At 39.1% G+C, this 19,120-nt stretch overlaps 1 protein-coding gene across 2 annotated transcripts in view; it reads left to right on the top strand.

Annotated features, from left to right (window-relative positions):
* LOC120535132 (astrotactin-2-like) overlaps positions 1–19,120 on the top strand; it is a 2,291,264-nt gene that overhangs the window by 1,856,048 nt on the left and 416,096 nt on the right. For both annotated transcript variants that reach the window (XM_039762741.1, XM_039762742.1), the window contains one exon: positions 12,956–13,089. In XM_039762741.1, the coding sequence (XP_039618675.1) occupies positions 12,956–13,089 (134 nt within the window). The remainder of the gene's footprint in view (positions 1–12,955; positions 13,090–19,120) is intronic.

The raw sequence follows: 19,120 nt of genomic DNA, 5'->3' as shown, positions 1-19,120 counted from the left end.
TATTAGTGTGGCTGTGATGCTTGGGTGGCACTGTTCTTGGTGCTTTTAACCTGTGTCCTGTGTGTCTGTCTGTTGGGTTTAAGGGGCAACAGTGATCCCTAGCATTCAAAGGTGTTACTTAGAGTTGCCAATTGCTGCAATTGAGATGTGAGTAGAAAACCAGCATACATATCCACATGGACAGTACCCAGAAGTTTGGAAGAGGAGGCAGCAGTGCTGCTAACTTTTAAGTACCACAGAAAATCAGAATTTAGATTGTATTCAAGAGACACTGATTATTAGTCACCTAGACCAAGCAACGTTCTAGAAAACACATTCTTCTCAGTCACATTTATAAAGTCTTGTATTAGGACACCATTTTTCAGCATGCGAAACCATTACTGGTAAATAAAATACTTTCTCAGGTGCAGTTGATTGATGCTTTCTGCATGACAGACTAAATTGTATAACAAAATGGCATGTCAAAGTTGGGTTGGCAGGAATGCAATAAATATGTCATCCTTCTATATAAAAGCGGTCGGGATTGTCCTTCCGTCCCGTGAGTGCTACGCAGGCGCGGAGTTTTACACACGGCCCGTCCATTTTGCAATGCACGATGGGATTTGTAGTTTCGTTTTTCCAGGTAAAAGATGATTTTCTACTCCAGACTGTGCGATATCTTCTTCTTCTTTCTTACTATATAAAACCGGTCGGGATTGTCCTTCCGTCCCGTGAGTGGAAAGCGTAGAGGTATTCTGCTTATCACAGACTTACTACTTGCAGCTTGCGGTACGAAGCGACATGACGTGAGCAGAGTTCTGGTGCTCCCATCGTTCCCTTGATTTTGTGCGCGATGCGCTGGAAAAAATAGACAAAATGATGTCTCTGGAAATAATTAATGTTGATGGAGTACAAATGCCTCACCGCGTAGTAAATATCAGGGGGGTTCAAAAGGGCGACCTCAATATAGACAAAAGTTTAAATTTCATCACAAAAATAACAGAAACTACGAGTATTAAAGTTATACCGCTCAAATGCAATATAACCAAATTAATGAGTTTGTATAAAATATCAAATTGATCTACATATTGAATTGCCTTAAGAAGTGGTCAACTTAAAAGTCGGTCGCCTTAAAAGGCGGTTCAGTCTAGTAATTGTATATTTTTCATTTATTCCTTGATGTTTGCCCACATGCCATGTTGAAATTTATTCATAAGCCATTTAATGCATGGTTCTAATTATATTTCAAATGTATCGCCTAGTAAGAAAAATAAAACTTTGGTCTCAATTTCAATTTATTCTTATTATGTGCAGCTCCACTTAAAGCCTAATAAGCTATACAATAATTTTAAATTTAATATAAAAAATGGAAAGCAACTTAAACACAAAGAATTAAGTTGAAACACAAGCAGAGCAAAATCAAACAGTATAATAAAAAATACACCTACATACAAGATGACTGGAACTTCTAACTGTCCTAGGTCATTCTGAAAAGGATCTTTCCATAGGCAAATGACAACACTCGCATTTGCACAGTAACCATCCGATTAAGCTGATGTCACACTATGCATCTTCTTGTCATGGAGTATTGCCAGTCACAGTTGCAGATCTCATCACCAGACCATGCCAGTTTACACTACTGAAAATTGCTGCCCATGTCACATTTACCGACTGTGTGCCAACCTTGTATCATAGAGTTGCACGCCCCTTTTTCTGACAGCGAATAATGTGCTGCCTGGAGCATCTGGTGCTGTACAATAGGTTAACAGCTACAGAGAGTTCAGTCCTTTTTTCTTTTTTCCAATCTGTTCTGGTATGTAAAACATGGGAAATCAGAAAAGAGGAACATCTCTGCCATTTGTGAGGTCCAAAGCACCTGCATTCCTTATTCCTCATCACTTCATTAAATTCATTGTTCTTCCAGATGAGTGTTCATTGGTTGTCAACTTTCATGCACACAGAGTCTGCTCTATGACTAAAGATAAACCTGTTTGATTTGATCAGAGCCAACCTTGGACTAGTTGAAGTGAGTAGTTGGGTATGTGACATTAGACGACTGCTTCTGAATCACTAAGATAAAGTAAATGAAGGCTATAACTGAAAATCAACAAGAACAGCAACATTTACTTCTATAGCATATTTTCATATAAAGAATGTAGCTTAAAGTGCTTTACATGATGAAGAAAGAGAAAGTTACAAGAAAAGAAAAAACAAGATTAGGTAATAATAATAAAAAATAAATGCATACATACGATGTTATGAAAAATAAATATATACCTGAAATTAGTAGAAGAGTAGCATCCTTATATGCAGTGTCATACTGTCTCTAAATATGAGTCCGGTGAGAGGGTTAGATGGCCGGGAGGGCAGATAAAAACAAATAGTTTTGTCAAGTTTGACTTGCTTGTATGGAATGTTACTTGCTTTTAATAAATTCAATAAAATGTAAGATAAAAGCAAAATAAAATAAATAAATAAATACATTAATTAATTAATTGATTAATTAATTAGTTAAATAAATAAAATAACAAAAAAAAGAAAAAAAATCCTGTTAGGTTGGATAGAAAAACAAAATCTGCAGGGGTTCCAAGGCCAAAAGTCTACCCAACCCCTACTGGGCCTTCTACCAAGCACACATGAGCTTGAGTCATTCTTCATGGTTTCCAGGCTTCATCTAGCAGGATTTGATGCAGTCTTATGGACAGCTGGGGCACTCGCCTTCATGCCAGCATCACAGGTGGCCTGTGCAGTGCCTCAGTCAAGTGGTGGTGGTGCAAAATGCCACCACAGAAGAACCAGAAAAGTAGAGATTAGAAGATTGCAAATCCCAGAAGAATAGGATAATTATATGTCTATATCTTCTATTAAGAGTACAACTAAAGTGTAGCTATGAGAAAGTTTTTAAAAATATTTCACAATATATAAGTATTCCAGATTTTTGGTTAACAGCAAAAGGCCACCTCACCACTTCTTTTAAGCTTAGCTGTTGGAATTATAAGCAGACCATCATTAGAGAATCTAATGTTATAACTTGGAGTGTAGGGTGCCAAGATTATTTAAAGCTTTATACACCACTAGCTGCGTAAGCATGTGCCGTAAAAAGTTCGGGCTCCTAGAAACTATTGAATTCATCAGAAAAAAAAAATGAAATGCAGAGTCGGCTGTGTCGTTTTGTGGACATGCTTGCCTCCATTGTTTATCAGTGGCTGAGCAAAGTTTCTCTCTCCTCTGAGGTTTCATTTTGTCGATGTGTTTGCCTTGCTTGTGTATTAGCAGCTAAGCTAGTTTATCTTTCATTGGTGGTTTCACTTTTGGTGTCGGAGTCACTTTCTTTCAGCTTCATTCTGTTGCCTCACACTTCTTTCTTCTTCCGACTCGTTAACTTGGGGCCGCCTTACCGGTTCTTTGAACTTCATGCTGTAGCCTTGCAGTTCCGGGCCAGACAGACAGACACACTTCCACACGTAGATGTTTATGTATAAGATTAGTACTATTTTAAAGTAAATTGGTGTAATGATGCTAAAACCAGTAAAATGTGCTCAGATTTTCTTTTTCTAGTTAAGATTCTTGCTGCTGCATTCTGCACTAGTTACAGTAATCTGACTGAATAAAAACAAATGTGTCAATTAATTTCTCTGCATCTTGCAGTGTTATAAGAAGTCTAACTTTTGCAATGCTCTTTATAAAGATTAAGTCCTAGGAATTTGTTTATTTTGCAATTTAAAGTTTAGGACATAGTACATGATTGCACCTAAATTCTTTAGCTCCTTCTTGAGTTTTAATACTAAGGGATCAACGTTATTTCTAATACCCTCATTATTTCCATTTTTGACAACCACTCTGCTACATTATACTGGTCTGAACATTTTCCCCCAATGGGTTTTTTTCAGCTGGTTTTAATGGAAAGTGTAATTAATTAATATTAAAAGAAAAACAAGTGTAATTCATCATTTTAGCTGGATAGAGTTGTATTTAGTCTATTTGCTGAGGGCAGAGACAAATATTTACTGAATGACAATTCTTAAAAAGAACTATATAAAAGGGAGCTAGTGCCATGGTCATGGCTACACTTCTGGAATGTGAGAGGAGGTCCTTAACTACATACTTTTGAACATCTTAAAAATGTTGGGAAATTAAGGTGCTTTCTAAATAAACAAGATTCTGAGAAATTAATTCATGCATTTATTTCTAGTAGGATTGACTACTGCAATGTGGTGTTCGCTGGCTGTTCAAACTGTTCTTTATTCAGCCTCCAGTTAATCCAAAATGCTGCTGCAGGAATTATTACAAGAACAAGAAAATACAAACACATAATTACAGTTCTTAAATCCTTACACTGGCTCCCGGTTAAGTTTAGGGCAGATTTCAAAATCCTCCTTTTAACATATAAAGCACTAAATGGCCAAGGTCCGGCTTACTTGTCTGAACTTATCATGACTTACAAACCAGAGCGCACATTAAGATCTCAAGATGCCGGTCTGCTTATGATTCCAAGGATTAATAAAATAACAGTGGGAGGTCGAGTTTTTAGTTACAGGGCCCCTAAACTGTGGAATGGTCTGCCTGCTACTATAAGAGATGCCCCTTCGGTCTCAGCTTTTAAATCCCGGCTGAAGACTCACTACTTCAGTTTAGCACACCCTGACTAGAGCTGCTGATTAACTGTACAGACTGCATCTCTGTAGTTAGTCATTAGCACTAAAACATAAGCAACATGATAGTTATAATTGGATACTAACCCTCACCTATTCTGTTTCTCTTCTCGGTACTCAAATGTGGCACTTGGTGCCACGACCCACCTGCCAAGTTGTTTTGTCTGCCTAAGGTAAAGTCATCTTTCATGGAGGATCGCAGGAATCATGGGAAAAGGGGTCTTTTCATCAGATTAGCGCTATTTCAGCTGCGGAATGGCCAAATGGGGGAGGCAGCTTGATGAATGAGGTCTCCAGGACTCTAAACAAATCCAAATCATATTATGTGATATCATCTACTGTTAAATTCTACTCCGTACTTCTAATTTTTTTATTTTTATACTGTATTGAGGATTTGTTCTGTTCTGTATAGTGCATTGTATTGTATTGTATTGACCCCCTTCTTTTTGACACTCACTGCATGCCCAACCTACCAGGAAAGGGGTCTCATTTTGAACTGCCTTTCCCAAGGTTTCTTCCATTTCTTTCCCTACAAGGGTGTTCTTTGGGAGTTTTTTCTTGTCTTCTTAGAGAGTCAAGGCTGGGGGGCTGTCAAGAGGCAGGGCCTGTTAAAGCCCATTACGGCACTTCTTGTGTGATTTTGGGCTTTACAAAAAATAAATTGTATTATCTTGTATTGTATTGTACATAGGCACCAAGCAGGTTGGGCATTATCTAATGATCAATTGAAACCTTAGTAAGATAACACCAAAAAACAGAAAAGGACACTAAGATGGGTAGCAAGTACAGATGGCCTTTTTAATTACCGCAAAAATAACGTATTTTGAGGATGAGAAGAGTGTGTGGATGATTCCTTCAGTTCAAGTGATTCTTCCAGCTCATGAATTCTCATTTTAGCATTACCTGAGCTATTTTTTCACAGACCAAACAGCTTTTTTGACACTATCTACTGGTGGTAAAACAATGACTTAAATTAAAACTACCACTTGCTTCCACAAAGTATCCATTCAACTTTAAAAATCATGTGACTAGTAAGGGAGCTCAAAAAACCAAGATAGTAAGAACTTTATTAATGAAATTTCACTAGTCTGAATGAGGCTCCTTATCCTGTCATGTCCTGCTACACAAATTAAAAGGGTTAATAATAATAAATAGTTAATAAGGAATGTCATCTCTCTAATATGGTCAATCCTGAAGAAGACTCTCAGATAGACTATAGACAAACTACCCTTCCTCATTTCTGGCTTCCTTTATACTTTTCTAAGACCATGAAAATGGAAAGGACAGTGACCTTGCCCATCCTTTGAGATTCTTGGGTAGGATCAGTTCTCATCCAGGCTTTGGGATATGCTTGGTGCTGCAAAGACAGAAACTAGCTTACCACTATGCTGAATTGGATATAAAGATTGGACGATGGAAGGATTAATTTAAAATCAAGATATTAAAGCAATTTGGTATATAAACAGAGGTCCTGTGTTCAGCACTTGGTATTACCTACATAAAAGTGTGATTTTTATAGTAACGTATTGCATTTTAATATTTTTAATGCCATTAAATAGAAAAATCATATCTCATTGAAATGTAATTGTACACTCCTTCCCCATATGTGTTGCATTTGGGGCAAGAATGTGCACAAATAATATGAAATCATTATCTCTCTAGGGCAAAATCTACTGGAGTAATTTGGCCGAAATCCATTAGGCTTCTAGCATTTTACAATGCTAATAATTGTGCCAAGTTTTGTCTGGATGTTATAATTCATTTTTGATTTATCATCTCAACAAACCTGTAGCCTGAAATATTGACAGATGTCAAATCCTGTTCAGGGATGCCTGACATGTAAATAACTTGAAAACGTATGTATAGATTTTAATGCCATCAGAGTACTTTGCACTACACACACACACACACATATATATATATATATATATTGTTACACATGTACACTTGGAAGATAATTTCAGGGCCCGTCAAATGGTAATTCCACTCCAAGTCAAGGGTTGGCGCTGTCTTTTATTGCCTCTCCTCTTTCTCTAACTACAGACTAGAAGACTGACATCCTATTACATCACTTCTGGATTCTGGTCACCTGGGCCCACCTCTTCCTGCCTTCTTACTTTATAGCCACATCCACTGTCATCTTATCTAAGTCTAGCATTGAACTCGCATCTGGAAACATTTTATTGTTTTGTGTTAAAATCATTTTTGTTATTTTGTTAATAACTATATGGGGATTACTAGTTGGTGGCCCATCTCTTTATGCTCATTTTTGTTTCATCCATTTTCCAACCCGCTGAATCCGAACACAGGGTCACAGGGGTCTGCTGGAGCCAATCCCAGCCAACACAGGGTGGGAACCAATCCAAACACACCAAGCACACACTAGGGCCAATCCACCTAACCGGCATGTCTTTGGATTGTGGAAGGAAACCAGAGTGCCCGGAGGAAACCCATGCAGACACGGGGAGAACATGCAAAGTCCACGCAGGGAGGACCCAGGAAGCAAACCCAGGTCTCCTAACTGCGAGGCAGCAGCGCTACCACTGTGCCACCATGCAGCCCTCATTTTTGTTTTTTATATATATATACAGTGGTGTGAAAAACTATTTGCCCCCTTCCTGATTTCTTATTCTTTTGCATGTTTGTCACACAAAATGTTTCTGATCATCAAACACATTTAACCATTAGTCAAATATAACCCAAGTAAACACAAAATGCAGTTTTTAAATGATGGTTTTTATTATTTAGGGTGAAAAAAAATCCAAACCTACATTGCCCTGTGTGAAAAAGTAATTGCCCCCTGAACCTAATAACTGGTTGGGCCACCCTTAGCAGCAATAACTGCAATCAAGCGTTTGCGATAACTTGCAATGAGTCTTTTACAGCGCTCTGGAGGAATTTTTGCCCACTCATCTTTGCAGAATTGTTATAATTCAGCTTTATTTGAGGGTTTTCTAGCATGAACCACCTTTTTAAGGTCATGCCATAGCATCTCAATTGGATTCAGGTCAGGACTTTGACTAGGCCACTCCAAAGTCTTCATTTTGTTTTTCTTCAGCCATTCAGAGGTGGATTTGCTGGTGTGCTTTGGGTCATTGTCCTGTTGCAGCACCCAAGATCACTTCAGCTTGAGTTGACGAACAGATGGCTGGACATTCTCCTTCAGGATTTTTGTAGACAGTAGAATTCATGGTTCCATCTATCACAGCAAGCCTTCCAGGTCCTGAAGCAGCAAAACAACCCCAGACCATCACACTACCACCACCATATTTTACTGTTGGTATGATGTTCTTTTTCTGAAATGCTGTGTTCCTTTTACGCCAGATGTAACGGGACATTTGCCTTCCAAAAAGTTCACCTTTTGTCTCATCAGTCCACAAGGTATTTTCCCAAAAGTCTTGGCAATCATTGAGATGTTTCTTAGCAAAACTGAGACGAGCCCTAATGTTCTTTTTGCTTAACAGTGGTTTGCGTCTTGGAAATCTGCCATGCAGGCCGTTTTTGCCCAGTCTCTTTCTTATGGTGGAGTCGTGAACACTGACCTTAATTGAGGCAAGTGAGGCCTGCAGTTCTTTAGACGTTGTCCTGGGGTCCTTTGTGACCTCTCAGATGAGTCGTCTCTGCGCTCTTGGGGTAATTTTGGTCAGCCGGCCACTCCTGGGAAGGTTCACCACTGTTCCATGTTTTTGCCATTTGTGGATAATGGCTCTCACTGTGGTTCGCTGGAGTCCCAAAGCTTTAGAAATGGCTTTATAACCTTTACCAGACTGACAGATCTCAATTACTTCTGTTCTCATTTGTTCCTAAAATTTCTTTGGATCTTGGCATGATGTCTAGCTTTTGAGGTGCTTTTGGTCTACTTCTCTGTGTCAGGCAGCTCCTATTTAAGTGATTTCTTGATTGAAACAGGTGTGGCAGTAATCAGGCCTGGGGGTGGCTACAGAAATTGAACTCAGGTGTGATACACCACAGTTAGGTTATTTTTAACAAGGGGCAATTACTTTTCACACAGGGCCATGTAGGTTTGGATTTTTTCTCCCTAAATAATAAAACCATCATTTAAAAACTGCATTTTGTGTTTACTTGTGTTATATTTGACTAATGGTTAAATGTGTTTGATGATCAGAAACATTTTGTGTGACAAACCTGCAAAAGAATAAGAAATCAGGAAGGGGGCAAATAGTTTTGCACACCACTGTATATTAAAACAAGAAGTGAACACTAAAGAGGTTTGATGCATGTCTGTGACCCTGTGTATCCTACAGGGGGTGCTTGTTCCCTGGGAATGAGTTCTTTTGTGATTGCGGCGTGTTACTTAACCCGAATCTATATAGATATAACATAAAAGATGATACCGCTCCCTAGCGATACGGCGGTAAGAAATCACATTAGACAGGGGTGTCCAACTCCAGTCCTGGTAGGCTGCAGGTTTTCATTCTCACCCTTTTCCTAATCAGTGATCAATTTTCACTGCTAATTAACTCATTTCCCCTTCATTTTAATAGCCCTGTTTTTAAGGATTCAGTCCTCTGAATTGATTTGCTTCTTCATTAAATTGCAGCCAAAAAGAAATGAGATTTGAAACAAGCCAACAGATGACCAGCTAAATTTGAATGTCAAACTCCAGCCAATTTCACTCCAACCAGTTTCTCAATGAGAAGCCATTTCTTACTGTTAATTAAAGCCAGGTGGCGCAGTGGTAGTGCTGCTGCTTTGCAGTAAGGAGACTGTGGAAGATTGTGGGTTCGCTTCCTGTTTCCTCCCTGTGTGGATAGTGCTTTGAGTACTGAGAAAAGCGCTATATAAATGTAATGAATTATTATTATTGAATATCATGACTTGTTGCTACGCTCATTCTGCCACTTCAGGCTGTTGATTTTCTGTTTTTTCTAAGACCACTGTCGAGATGTTTTGGTGACCTGAGCAGACCAACATGACCGAGACCTTCACCTTTCTTTATTTTCAGGTTAGCTGGCATGTGAAAGCTTGTTTTCTGTCTCCTTACTGTTTGGCTGCTCATTAAGGAAAACAAAACAACTAAGGGGTCTGAGTCACGTCATTTAAAACTAGTTAATCGGCAGCAAATATGGTTAAGAAGATGGTTATATAGACAGATGGAAAAAACAGTAGACTCAGAAATAAATTAAGGAAAGGATAAGAGGGTAAAAGAAATTAAAAGGTTAAAATAAGAGCTAGAGAAAAGAAGCACCCATATTAGCCTTGTTTATTTATTTTAAGGATTTAATCACTCATTTGATTTCATTGCAACTTAAATGAGTCAAGTGCTATTCCACCTCCAGGTTGTTAGATAGGTGCTCATCGCGCAAGTGGTATAGAGCAGAGTACAGCAAATAGCAGAAGAATACATTCTCCTCTGTGAAGCCGACACCAGCTCGATGCATGTGCTCTCTCTGTCCTTTATAACAGTCTTACACACCGGACAGATGGAAGAGCAGCAGCTCTCTGACTCTGAATGTTTTAAGAGGTGTTTTGTCTGGGTAGAGTTCTATATTCCTCTAATTTCCCCTTTTGTATTATTAATGTGTAGCCTTTGTCAGAATGCCTCAAATCTCACAGCCTTACCACTGTACCACCCTCCCTTCTACATTTAAAACCTCAGGAAATTAGGTGTAGTAAAAGACAAGCAGGAGTTAAGTTACACTTTAAACAATGTATTATTATAATATTCATAAATAATAACAATTAGCAAAGTACAAGTTAATATTGGCAACCATACAACCTGATAAATGCTGATGTGTAGTTTCAGGTGGGACACAGACTTGTTAGTTACTTAAAATGTCTCTAGTTAAGGCATCAGCTTTTCTTTAGAACAGGCCGCATGCCTGTCTCAATATGGCTGTCAAGTTGTGCTCCTCATGGCAATGGTGTGAGAGAGAAATGCTTCTTCATGGCGATGGTGTAAGTGAGAGAGGGAGGGGTAAAACAAGCAAATTTATAGACTCTCTGTCCATACCCTACAGCCAATAGGGCATTGTGGTACTTAATGGCTTGTGATTTAAAACCAAACATGCAACTTTAGACCAATAGAATTCTAGTGTGACACAATGGTTTCACATCTGCCTCTAATACAAGCTGGCATCCATGCAGGGTTTGGATAAGTGAGTCCTGCAGAGAATCACTTGCTAAACTGGTTTTAGGAGCTTCCCCAACCCTATTGTAAAATTACGAATACTCATTCTTAAAGGGGGATTCTTAACCATCAAACCATTACTATTATCATCAATGGTGTAACACTAATGCCTAAGTTACAAATAAAGACACACAAAATATGTTATCACACTATATACAAAATTTCACACCACAACAAGAGGCAACACATACAGCAGCACAGACTTTATTTGGGTGTTGAACTCTCTTAATTTAGCGTAGAATGTGTGATTCTTGTTTGACAAGACTGATTTCAGAATGGTGAAGGTTTGACATTCTTTTGTGAGTCTGGACAGTACATCTTTGTCTGTTCTTGTCGTCTTGCTGACTATGCTACCAAGATAAGTGAAGCGTTTAATGTCTTTTATAGTCTGGCCATGAATAGCGTTGCTGCGTAAGCTATTCGTGTGTTGACAGTAATCTCCATCTCCATAGCTCTGGCAACTCTATGGAGCCTGCCCATCTCCATTTGGGCACATTTCATAACAATGTGACAGCAGGATGATATTGTCTGCAAAGTCCAAGTCTTCCAGCTTCTGCATAAGGGTCCACTGTTGGTCATTAATTGGTCAATCACTGTCTTCATCATCCAGTCGATTACAAGCACTGCAGTTTATGGAGGTGAAGTACTTTATAAATCACAGCTGTTTGGCTAGGCCTAACACACTCTACCTGTATCGGCTCTTCTGAAACTACAGCAGATATTTGAAATCTTGCAGCCCACTTTGTGCAACATTACAAAATGTATATACAGGGTACTGTGATGGTTAAACTTATTGACCTTATATTCAGAAGAAGTAGTAGCAGTACTAGTGCTATCATCATGCTGAGTACATCATATAACCTGTTGCATCTCTGCAGTGTCACGATAAACAAGACTGCAGTATGTTAAAATACATTCATTTTATTTAACAGAAACACAAATCAGCTTACCCAATGATCTCCTGTTTCTGTGCTCGTTACCTAAAAACTATGTGGTAAGTATTTAAAGTGATTCTGCCTTAATCCCTAATGGAACATGTTACATTAAAGCTAAACACAAAACGGGTTTTCTCTGTGCTGATGATATGGTGTCACACATGTGCGAGTAGGAGGCAGCTAAAGGGTCTGAGTAAGTGTAATGAAACATCTGACCAGGGGGCGGTGAAGTGCACTGACTGTCTTTCTCAGTTCCCTACAGACCTTTCCCAGGAAATCCTGCAAGGTTCTGACACCTCAGAAGACGTCACTTCTGGAGCCGGCCCCTTTGATGATGTCACTTCCGAAGCCGGCCCCTTTGATGATGTCACTTCCAAAGCCGGCCCCTTTGATGACGTCACTTCTGGTTCCAGCCCCTTTGCTGACATCAGTTCCTCTCCAGACCTTCAAAGCCTCCATCTTGGGCTACTATAGCCAGTTCTGTTGTGGACTCTGTTCTATGCACATCGTGCTTCAAAAACAAACTTTTGCAGCTGGGAAAAACAATATACGGGTGGCTTCCCCAAACCTTTATGATGTCTTTGACGTATTATTATCACAATGGTGATCTATGTGTCAGTAGTTATACAACATCTGATTCATTTAACAGGAAAAAAAATACTTAACAGTTTCCAGTTTGCTTTTTTTTTGTTTGTTCTACATTGGTAGCAGAAGGCCGATTAGGTAACCTGCTGAAGATCTTAGAGTAAATGTAAAATGCATTACAGCCTTCTCTTTAGCTGCTGATTTTCATTCTAGCTAAAACAATTTGTGTAAATCACGTGTGATGAAGCATGCAATAAATAACCAAAAATGTAAGAGCAATGTTAAAAGTTTCAGTAGTTGAGACTGTGTAAAAAATGTGCTGATATCTAAGCCTTAATATAAATATTACCAGAGGAATGCAGCATCACTACTGAAGATACAAGTCTAAGATAAAAAAAAAAAACTCTTTAATAAGGTCATTTATTTAAGCGCTGTGATGTCAGCTTTTCCTTGTGAGATTACACAGAGTTTGGCATGTTTTCCTCTCACTTATCTAAAAAAGCCGCAGTGACACAATAGATGCCACATTATGTTTGTATTGAAAAACATTTAAGCAGTTAAACATGAAGGTTCAATTAGCAGAGAAAGTAAGCTGATGACTCAGAGTCTCTGACTGACACTAATTGCAATGCTGCCTCCCAATTGTTTTTCAGGCTTTCAAGAGCGCAGTAATGAGTTCCTACTGGTGCATGGGAAAAGGTGATGTCATCTCCAACTGGTGCAGATGTGACCTGAGTGCCTTTGACGAAGATGGCCTTCCAAGCTGCAGTCCCTTGCTCAAGCCTGTGTATGTAACTCTAGCCACTGTATTGCTATTTCCATCCCTCAGAGATTTCACTGGGGGATTCTGATGTCTCTGGCCTTTAAAAGGTTTTTGTGTTGCATCTCCCAAGTCACAAGGTAGTGACGGCTTTCAGTATAAGCCGCCTCATGCTTTCTGCATTCTTTTCAGATGGATTTTATATGATTTTGAAATGTAGTTTTGTATCAATAATGGGAACATGGAAAAGTGGGACAAGTCAAGAAGCTGAGCCTGAGCTACTCCTGTCTAATGCATAGCTGAATGCGTTCTCGGCCTTCCAGAGCCAGATGCTCCATTAAATTTGAAGACTCAACTCTGTGGTTATTCTCTGTGGTGATCAACAGGTCTGACACTCCTGACTATTAGTAGAGTAGCAGCCAGCTTGCCACTCAGCTCTAAGCTCACTACGGAATGTGGGTGAGATTTTATATACTCTACTGACTGAAGTGTCCAGTCTCATGCAATCGCAATACAAACTATAAAAGCACTGAGAAATAATTTATTTCTTTAAATGGAGGACACAAATTTTCCACTTATTTGTGTGTTTACAATTGGAATGTGTCTCACACTTGATGGCACCTGCACTAACATTCAGCAGATGTTTACAGAGTGACCTTGTCGATTTAAATTTACGTTTATTTGCTTAGCACACTTTTGTCCAAATCAACTTACAATACAGGTCAACACAGGGGACTGTGTGGGAACAAGGCTTACGGGACAAAGTTACAAAAGTCTATTATAAAAAAGTCAATGTATACAATTTATTTTACAATTTATGTATTTATTTATTTAAAAGGCTTCTGTGCCTTTCCTATCTATCTATCTATCTATCTATCTATCTATCTATCTATCTATCTATCTATCTATCTATCTATCTATCTATCTATCTATCTATCTATCTATCTATCTATCTATCTATCTATCTATCTATCTATCTATCTATCATATAGTGCCTTTCATATTTATTTATCTATCTATCTATTTTATAGTGCCTTTCATATCTATCCATCTAAAACTGATCATCAAAAGTGAAGAGCTCAGAACAAAATAAAAGTGAGTTAAACTTACTTAGTTACAAGAACCTATCAAAGCCACTATCAGTTAAATAGAAATTCACAAAGCAAGAGTCTTCAGACACTTTAAACACAAGTATACAGTGCAAGACACAAGAAACAAGCAGAATAAAGTGTTAGGGTACCAGAAGGCAAACCCCATATAACTGGTTGGAAAAAATAAATAAATAAATAAATAAATAATAAACGAGTTTTACAATAAGTGTTAAATATGTCTTCTCCGATGGGACTCTAGTCTAGTCTATTTCTGCTAGGAAGAGGCAGATTCAGGTGGACAAAAACCGGGAGTGGCATCAGTGGTGGTAAAGCCATCAATTTTCTGGTCTGCAGAAGGAGGAAAAGAAAAGGTGTTAGTACTCAGCACCAACCCCTGAAGCAGTGAGGAATTACTATCACTAGAGCCCTTAAAATGTCTCCTATGGACATGCACCTGAGAACAGCTATGAATTGCAAAATGTTTGTTTGGGCAACATCTGACTGCTTATACTTCTGTGGTCACATAATGTTATACTGTACTAGATTTCAGACATCATGATCAGAGAATGGCAAACACAACATTTTCCCAAACTTAGTATGTTTATCTCGCATCTCTTGTATACAAAGCGAATGTGCTCCCAGTACTATATTGTGCTTTTATCGTTAATTTAATTTCAACTTTCCCTGCTTACAGATAAAGAGTTTGCCATATAACAGTGTTTGCTTCAACTGTTAGGCAGCAGCAAACAGTCACGTGTGTCTGGAGTGTTGTAGCATTTTTGATCTGTATTTAGTCAAAACAGGTACATTACACTATCCCAATTGCTAACTACTTTTGATAGTATGTAGTATGTTGTTCGCACATTATCCAAATCGGATATCATCCTATTTCACAGAATTTATTGTGAATGGTAAATAGCACATATACACTCACCTAAAGGATTATTAGGAACACCTGTTCAATTTCTCATTAATGCTATTATCTAATCAGCCAATCACATGGCAGTTGCTTCAATGCATTTAGGGGTGTGGTCCTGGTCAAGACAATCTCCTGAACTCCAAACTGAATGTCAGAATGGGAAAGAAAGGTGATTTAAGCAATTTTGAGCGTGGCATGGTTGTTGGTGCCAGACGGGCCGGTCTGAGTATTTCACAAACTGGTCAGTTACTGGGATTTTCACGCACAACCATTTCTAGGGTTTACAAAGAATGGTGTGAAAAGGGAAAAACATCCAGTATGCGGCAGTCCTGTGGGTGAAAATGCCTTGTTGATGCTAGAGGTCAGAGGAGAATGGGCCAACTGATTCAAGCTGATAGAAGAGCAACTTTGACTGAAATAACCACTCGTTACGACCGAGGTATGCAGCAAAGCATTTGTGAAGCCACAACACGCACAACCTTGAGGCGGATGGGCTACAACAGCAGAAGACCCCACCGTGTACCACTCATCTCCACTACAAATAGGAAAAAGAGGCTACAATTTGCACAAGCTCACCAAAATTGGACAGTTGAAGACTGGAAAAATGTTGCCTGGTCTGATGAGTCTCGATTTCTGTTGAGACATTCAAATGGTAGAGTCAGAATTTGGCGAAAACAGAATGAGAACATGGATCCATCATGCCTTGTTACCACTGTGCAGGCTGGTGGTGGTGGTGTAATGGTGTGGGGGATGTTTTCTTGGCACACTTTAGGCCCCTTAGTGCCAATTGGGCATCGTTTAAATGCCACGGGCTACCTGAGCATTGTTTCTGACCATGTCCATCCCTTCATGACCACCATGTACCCATCCTCTGATGGCTACTTCCTGCAGGATAATGCACCATGTCACAAAGCTCAAATCATTTCAAATTGGTTTCTTGAACATGACAATGAGTTCACTGTACTAAAATGGCCCCCACAGTCACCAGATCTCAACCCAATAGAGCATCTTTGGGATGTGGTGGAACGGGAGCTTCGTGCCCTGGATGTGCATCCCACAAATCTCCATCAACTGCAAGATGCTATCCTATCAATATGGGCCAACATTTCTAAAGAATGCTTTCAGCACCTTGTTGAATCAATGCCATGTAGAATTAAGGCAGTTTTGAAGGAGAAAGGGGGTCAAACACCGTATTAGTATGGTGTTCCTAATAATCCTTTAGGTGAGTGTATATATCTATATCTATCTATATCTATATATATATGCAGACACTGTATACTAACCGTCCTCTGCGGCTCCCCCTATGTAGTAGTGAAACAGGACAGCGAAGAGGGCCCTGCCCAGCTCCCCACTCCTGACGTCACGCTTCTCCCTCCCCTTGGCCCACAGCCTCTGTCTTGGATTCGCGTAAAATATATCGGTACTGCAAACGAACTATGATACCTAGCGCAATGAGAGAAGTTGCAAAATCAGCTTAAATGTTCAAGCAAATTCTAAAAAAAAACCTGATCTATATCCATTAAGTAGTTCTTTCATGAAAAGCAGACAGACATACAGACAGACAGATATTGGATTTTATATATAGAGACAGATACTAGCTGTCCCCTGCAGCTCCACCCGCATAGTAGTGAAACAGGACAGTGAGGATGGCTCTGCCTGGCTCCCCACTCCTGACGTCACACTTCTCCCTCCCCTTGGCCCGCAGGCTCTGTCTCGGATTAGCGCAAATATACCTCTACTGCAAGCGAACTATGATTCTTAGCGTGATGAGGTCGCAAAATCAGCTGGAATGTTCAAGCAAATTATAGAAAAAAACCTGATCTATATTCATTAAGTAGTTCTCTCATGAAAAGCAGACAGACAGATGTTGGGTTTTATATATATAGAGATAATGAACAGAATACATGTATATGTGTATACAGTATATATGTATAGTCATGTGTGTATATATACACACACATACATTGCCGGTCAAAAGTTTCAGAACACCTCAGTTTTTCTTCATATTTAATCAGTTGAAGTGCAATGAATGATCTAAAATGGTGAAACGGAAAGCAGTAAACTGCCAGAGGTTTAAACAAAAACTAAAAAAAAGGAAATATCAGAATATTACAAATGGGCCTCCATCAAGGAACAACTAACAGGTTACAACCTACAGAGGTTCTGCAGCAATTAAAGTAAATTAAGCCTTGCAAGTTGAAGCAAACAATTTACACTGGTGTCCCAAGTTCTGTTGATTACTTAAAAACCCTTTTTGTGTTTTAAAACAGAGTTGGAACAGACTGTGTTACTACATCCTCTGAAGTACACAGATATTGCAGTGATAATGGCAAGGAAACAATAATTAACAAATGAAATGACACAGAGCATTATTGCCCTTAGAGGTGTAGGCCTTTCATGTAGAGAAATTGAAAACAAAATCATGCTGTTAGAGGGTTCAGTGGCAAATGGAAAACGGAAGAAACTCTAATAGGACAAGATCTGGCAAACACCAAAGTCACAAGCCAATCCAAAGACCAGTTTCTGAGGGGATAGGCACCTCACAGCACAACAGCTTCAAGCACAGTGTAACAGTGGTTGAAAAAAGCAAGTGTCAGTTTCTCCTGTGAAGAGGAGACTTTGTCCAGTTTGCAGTAGTCCACGGCCGATATTTCAAGGCCCTACTTTGTCCTTTAAGGAATGGCTTTCTTATTGCCACTCACTTTGTCAAACCTGCAACACAATGTCCCCTCTTCATAGTAGAAAGTATTTAAACACCATCATTTTCTGCACACTTTACTGTAGAATCCACTGTAATATCCCAGATCTTTATTTCCTGCTTCATAATAATGAGAAAAAAATAACTTTCCACACATTACATGACTTTTTTATTTAAGTGTGACATGAAAATCAATATCCATATGTTTTGTTTACATGTGAGAAGCTCTCTTTTCCATCTACATCAAGTGCTGCTTTCTCTTGAAGAGTTAAAGTTCAGACACCTAATGAAAAGCGACACCGAAAGATATGTCAATGTCTGCTGTGGTAACAGAGGGGCATGATTTGAATATTTAATGAATCCAGACCATCAATAAAATCCAGCTATCCCTAATGCTGTCACTCCTAGTTTGTCTGATTCTACTACTGCTTCGGTACAAATGATGAGTTTCTAATTGCAAAAGGTTAAGGTACATTTATATTTAATGTGCCTAGCTGGCCTAACCCACAACGAGCAAAGTGAAAACTGCAGCTACTTTCTAGTAATGTTTCCTGTTTCAAAAAAGGTTTTTGTGCTGATCTGAGCAGCTCTTTGAGGTACACACAAGATAGTCTTACAAAACACTGCACCCATTCCAGACCTTTCTGTCTGATTAGCAATATTTAAATCTGTGACCTGAAGCAACCTTGTCTTTTTAACTCCTGTTTGCTTCTTAGTAAATTCCTACACAGACAGTGAATTATATTTTCCAATTGTTAACATATTTACTATGTTTGATTTTTATATAGTATATACAATAAATGCTGAAATAAAAACATGATGCTGTGATGCCCCATACCTGCAGACATTGGCATCTTCCTTTGTCCCGGACATTAGGTCAGGTTAGGTCAGGTATTGGAGCATTCAGTGGTACAACATATTGCAGCACCCATCACACAACAAAAAAGCTGAGGATCCCCCCAGGCAGACACGAGGTCCAGTCGCCCCCCTGGTGTTACACAGGCATTCCCTTGGCCTGGTCCAGCTACTCAGGTTCTCAATAATTAGGATCATGTGAGCCGGATCACACTCGGGGAATCGCGCCACATGGCTGTAGTCCCATAACTGATACTCCCTCAATAAGCAGGTAATGTGACTCATTCAGGACTCCATGAACAACTGCTCATTCGACACAAAATCAAACCAAACCCTAGGATTCACCAAAGAGATACAGTACTGAAGAAGTCCAATATTTGTCTCAGGTCACTGGATAGCGTCCATGTCTCGCAACAATATAGCAAGACAGGAATTACCAAGACTCTATTAAGATTTTGGAATTACAGTACTGTACAATCAAATATGATACAATAC

Source organism: Polypterus senegalus, chromosome 9 (genome assembly GCF_016835505.1).
Source record: "Polypterus senegalus isolate Bchr_013 chromosome 9, ASM1683550v1, whole genome shotgun sequence".
NCBI classification, from domain to species: domain Eukaryota; kingdom Metazoa; phylum Chordata; class Cladistia; order Polypteriformes; family Polypteridae; genus Polypterus; species Polypterus senegalus.
Note: the sequence above shows the minus strand (reverse complement) of the source record. Positions and strands in the feature narration are given on the sequence as shown.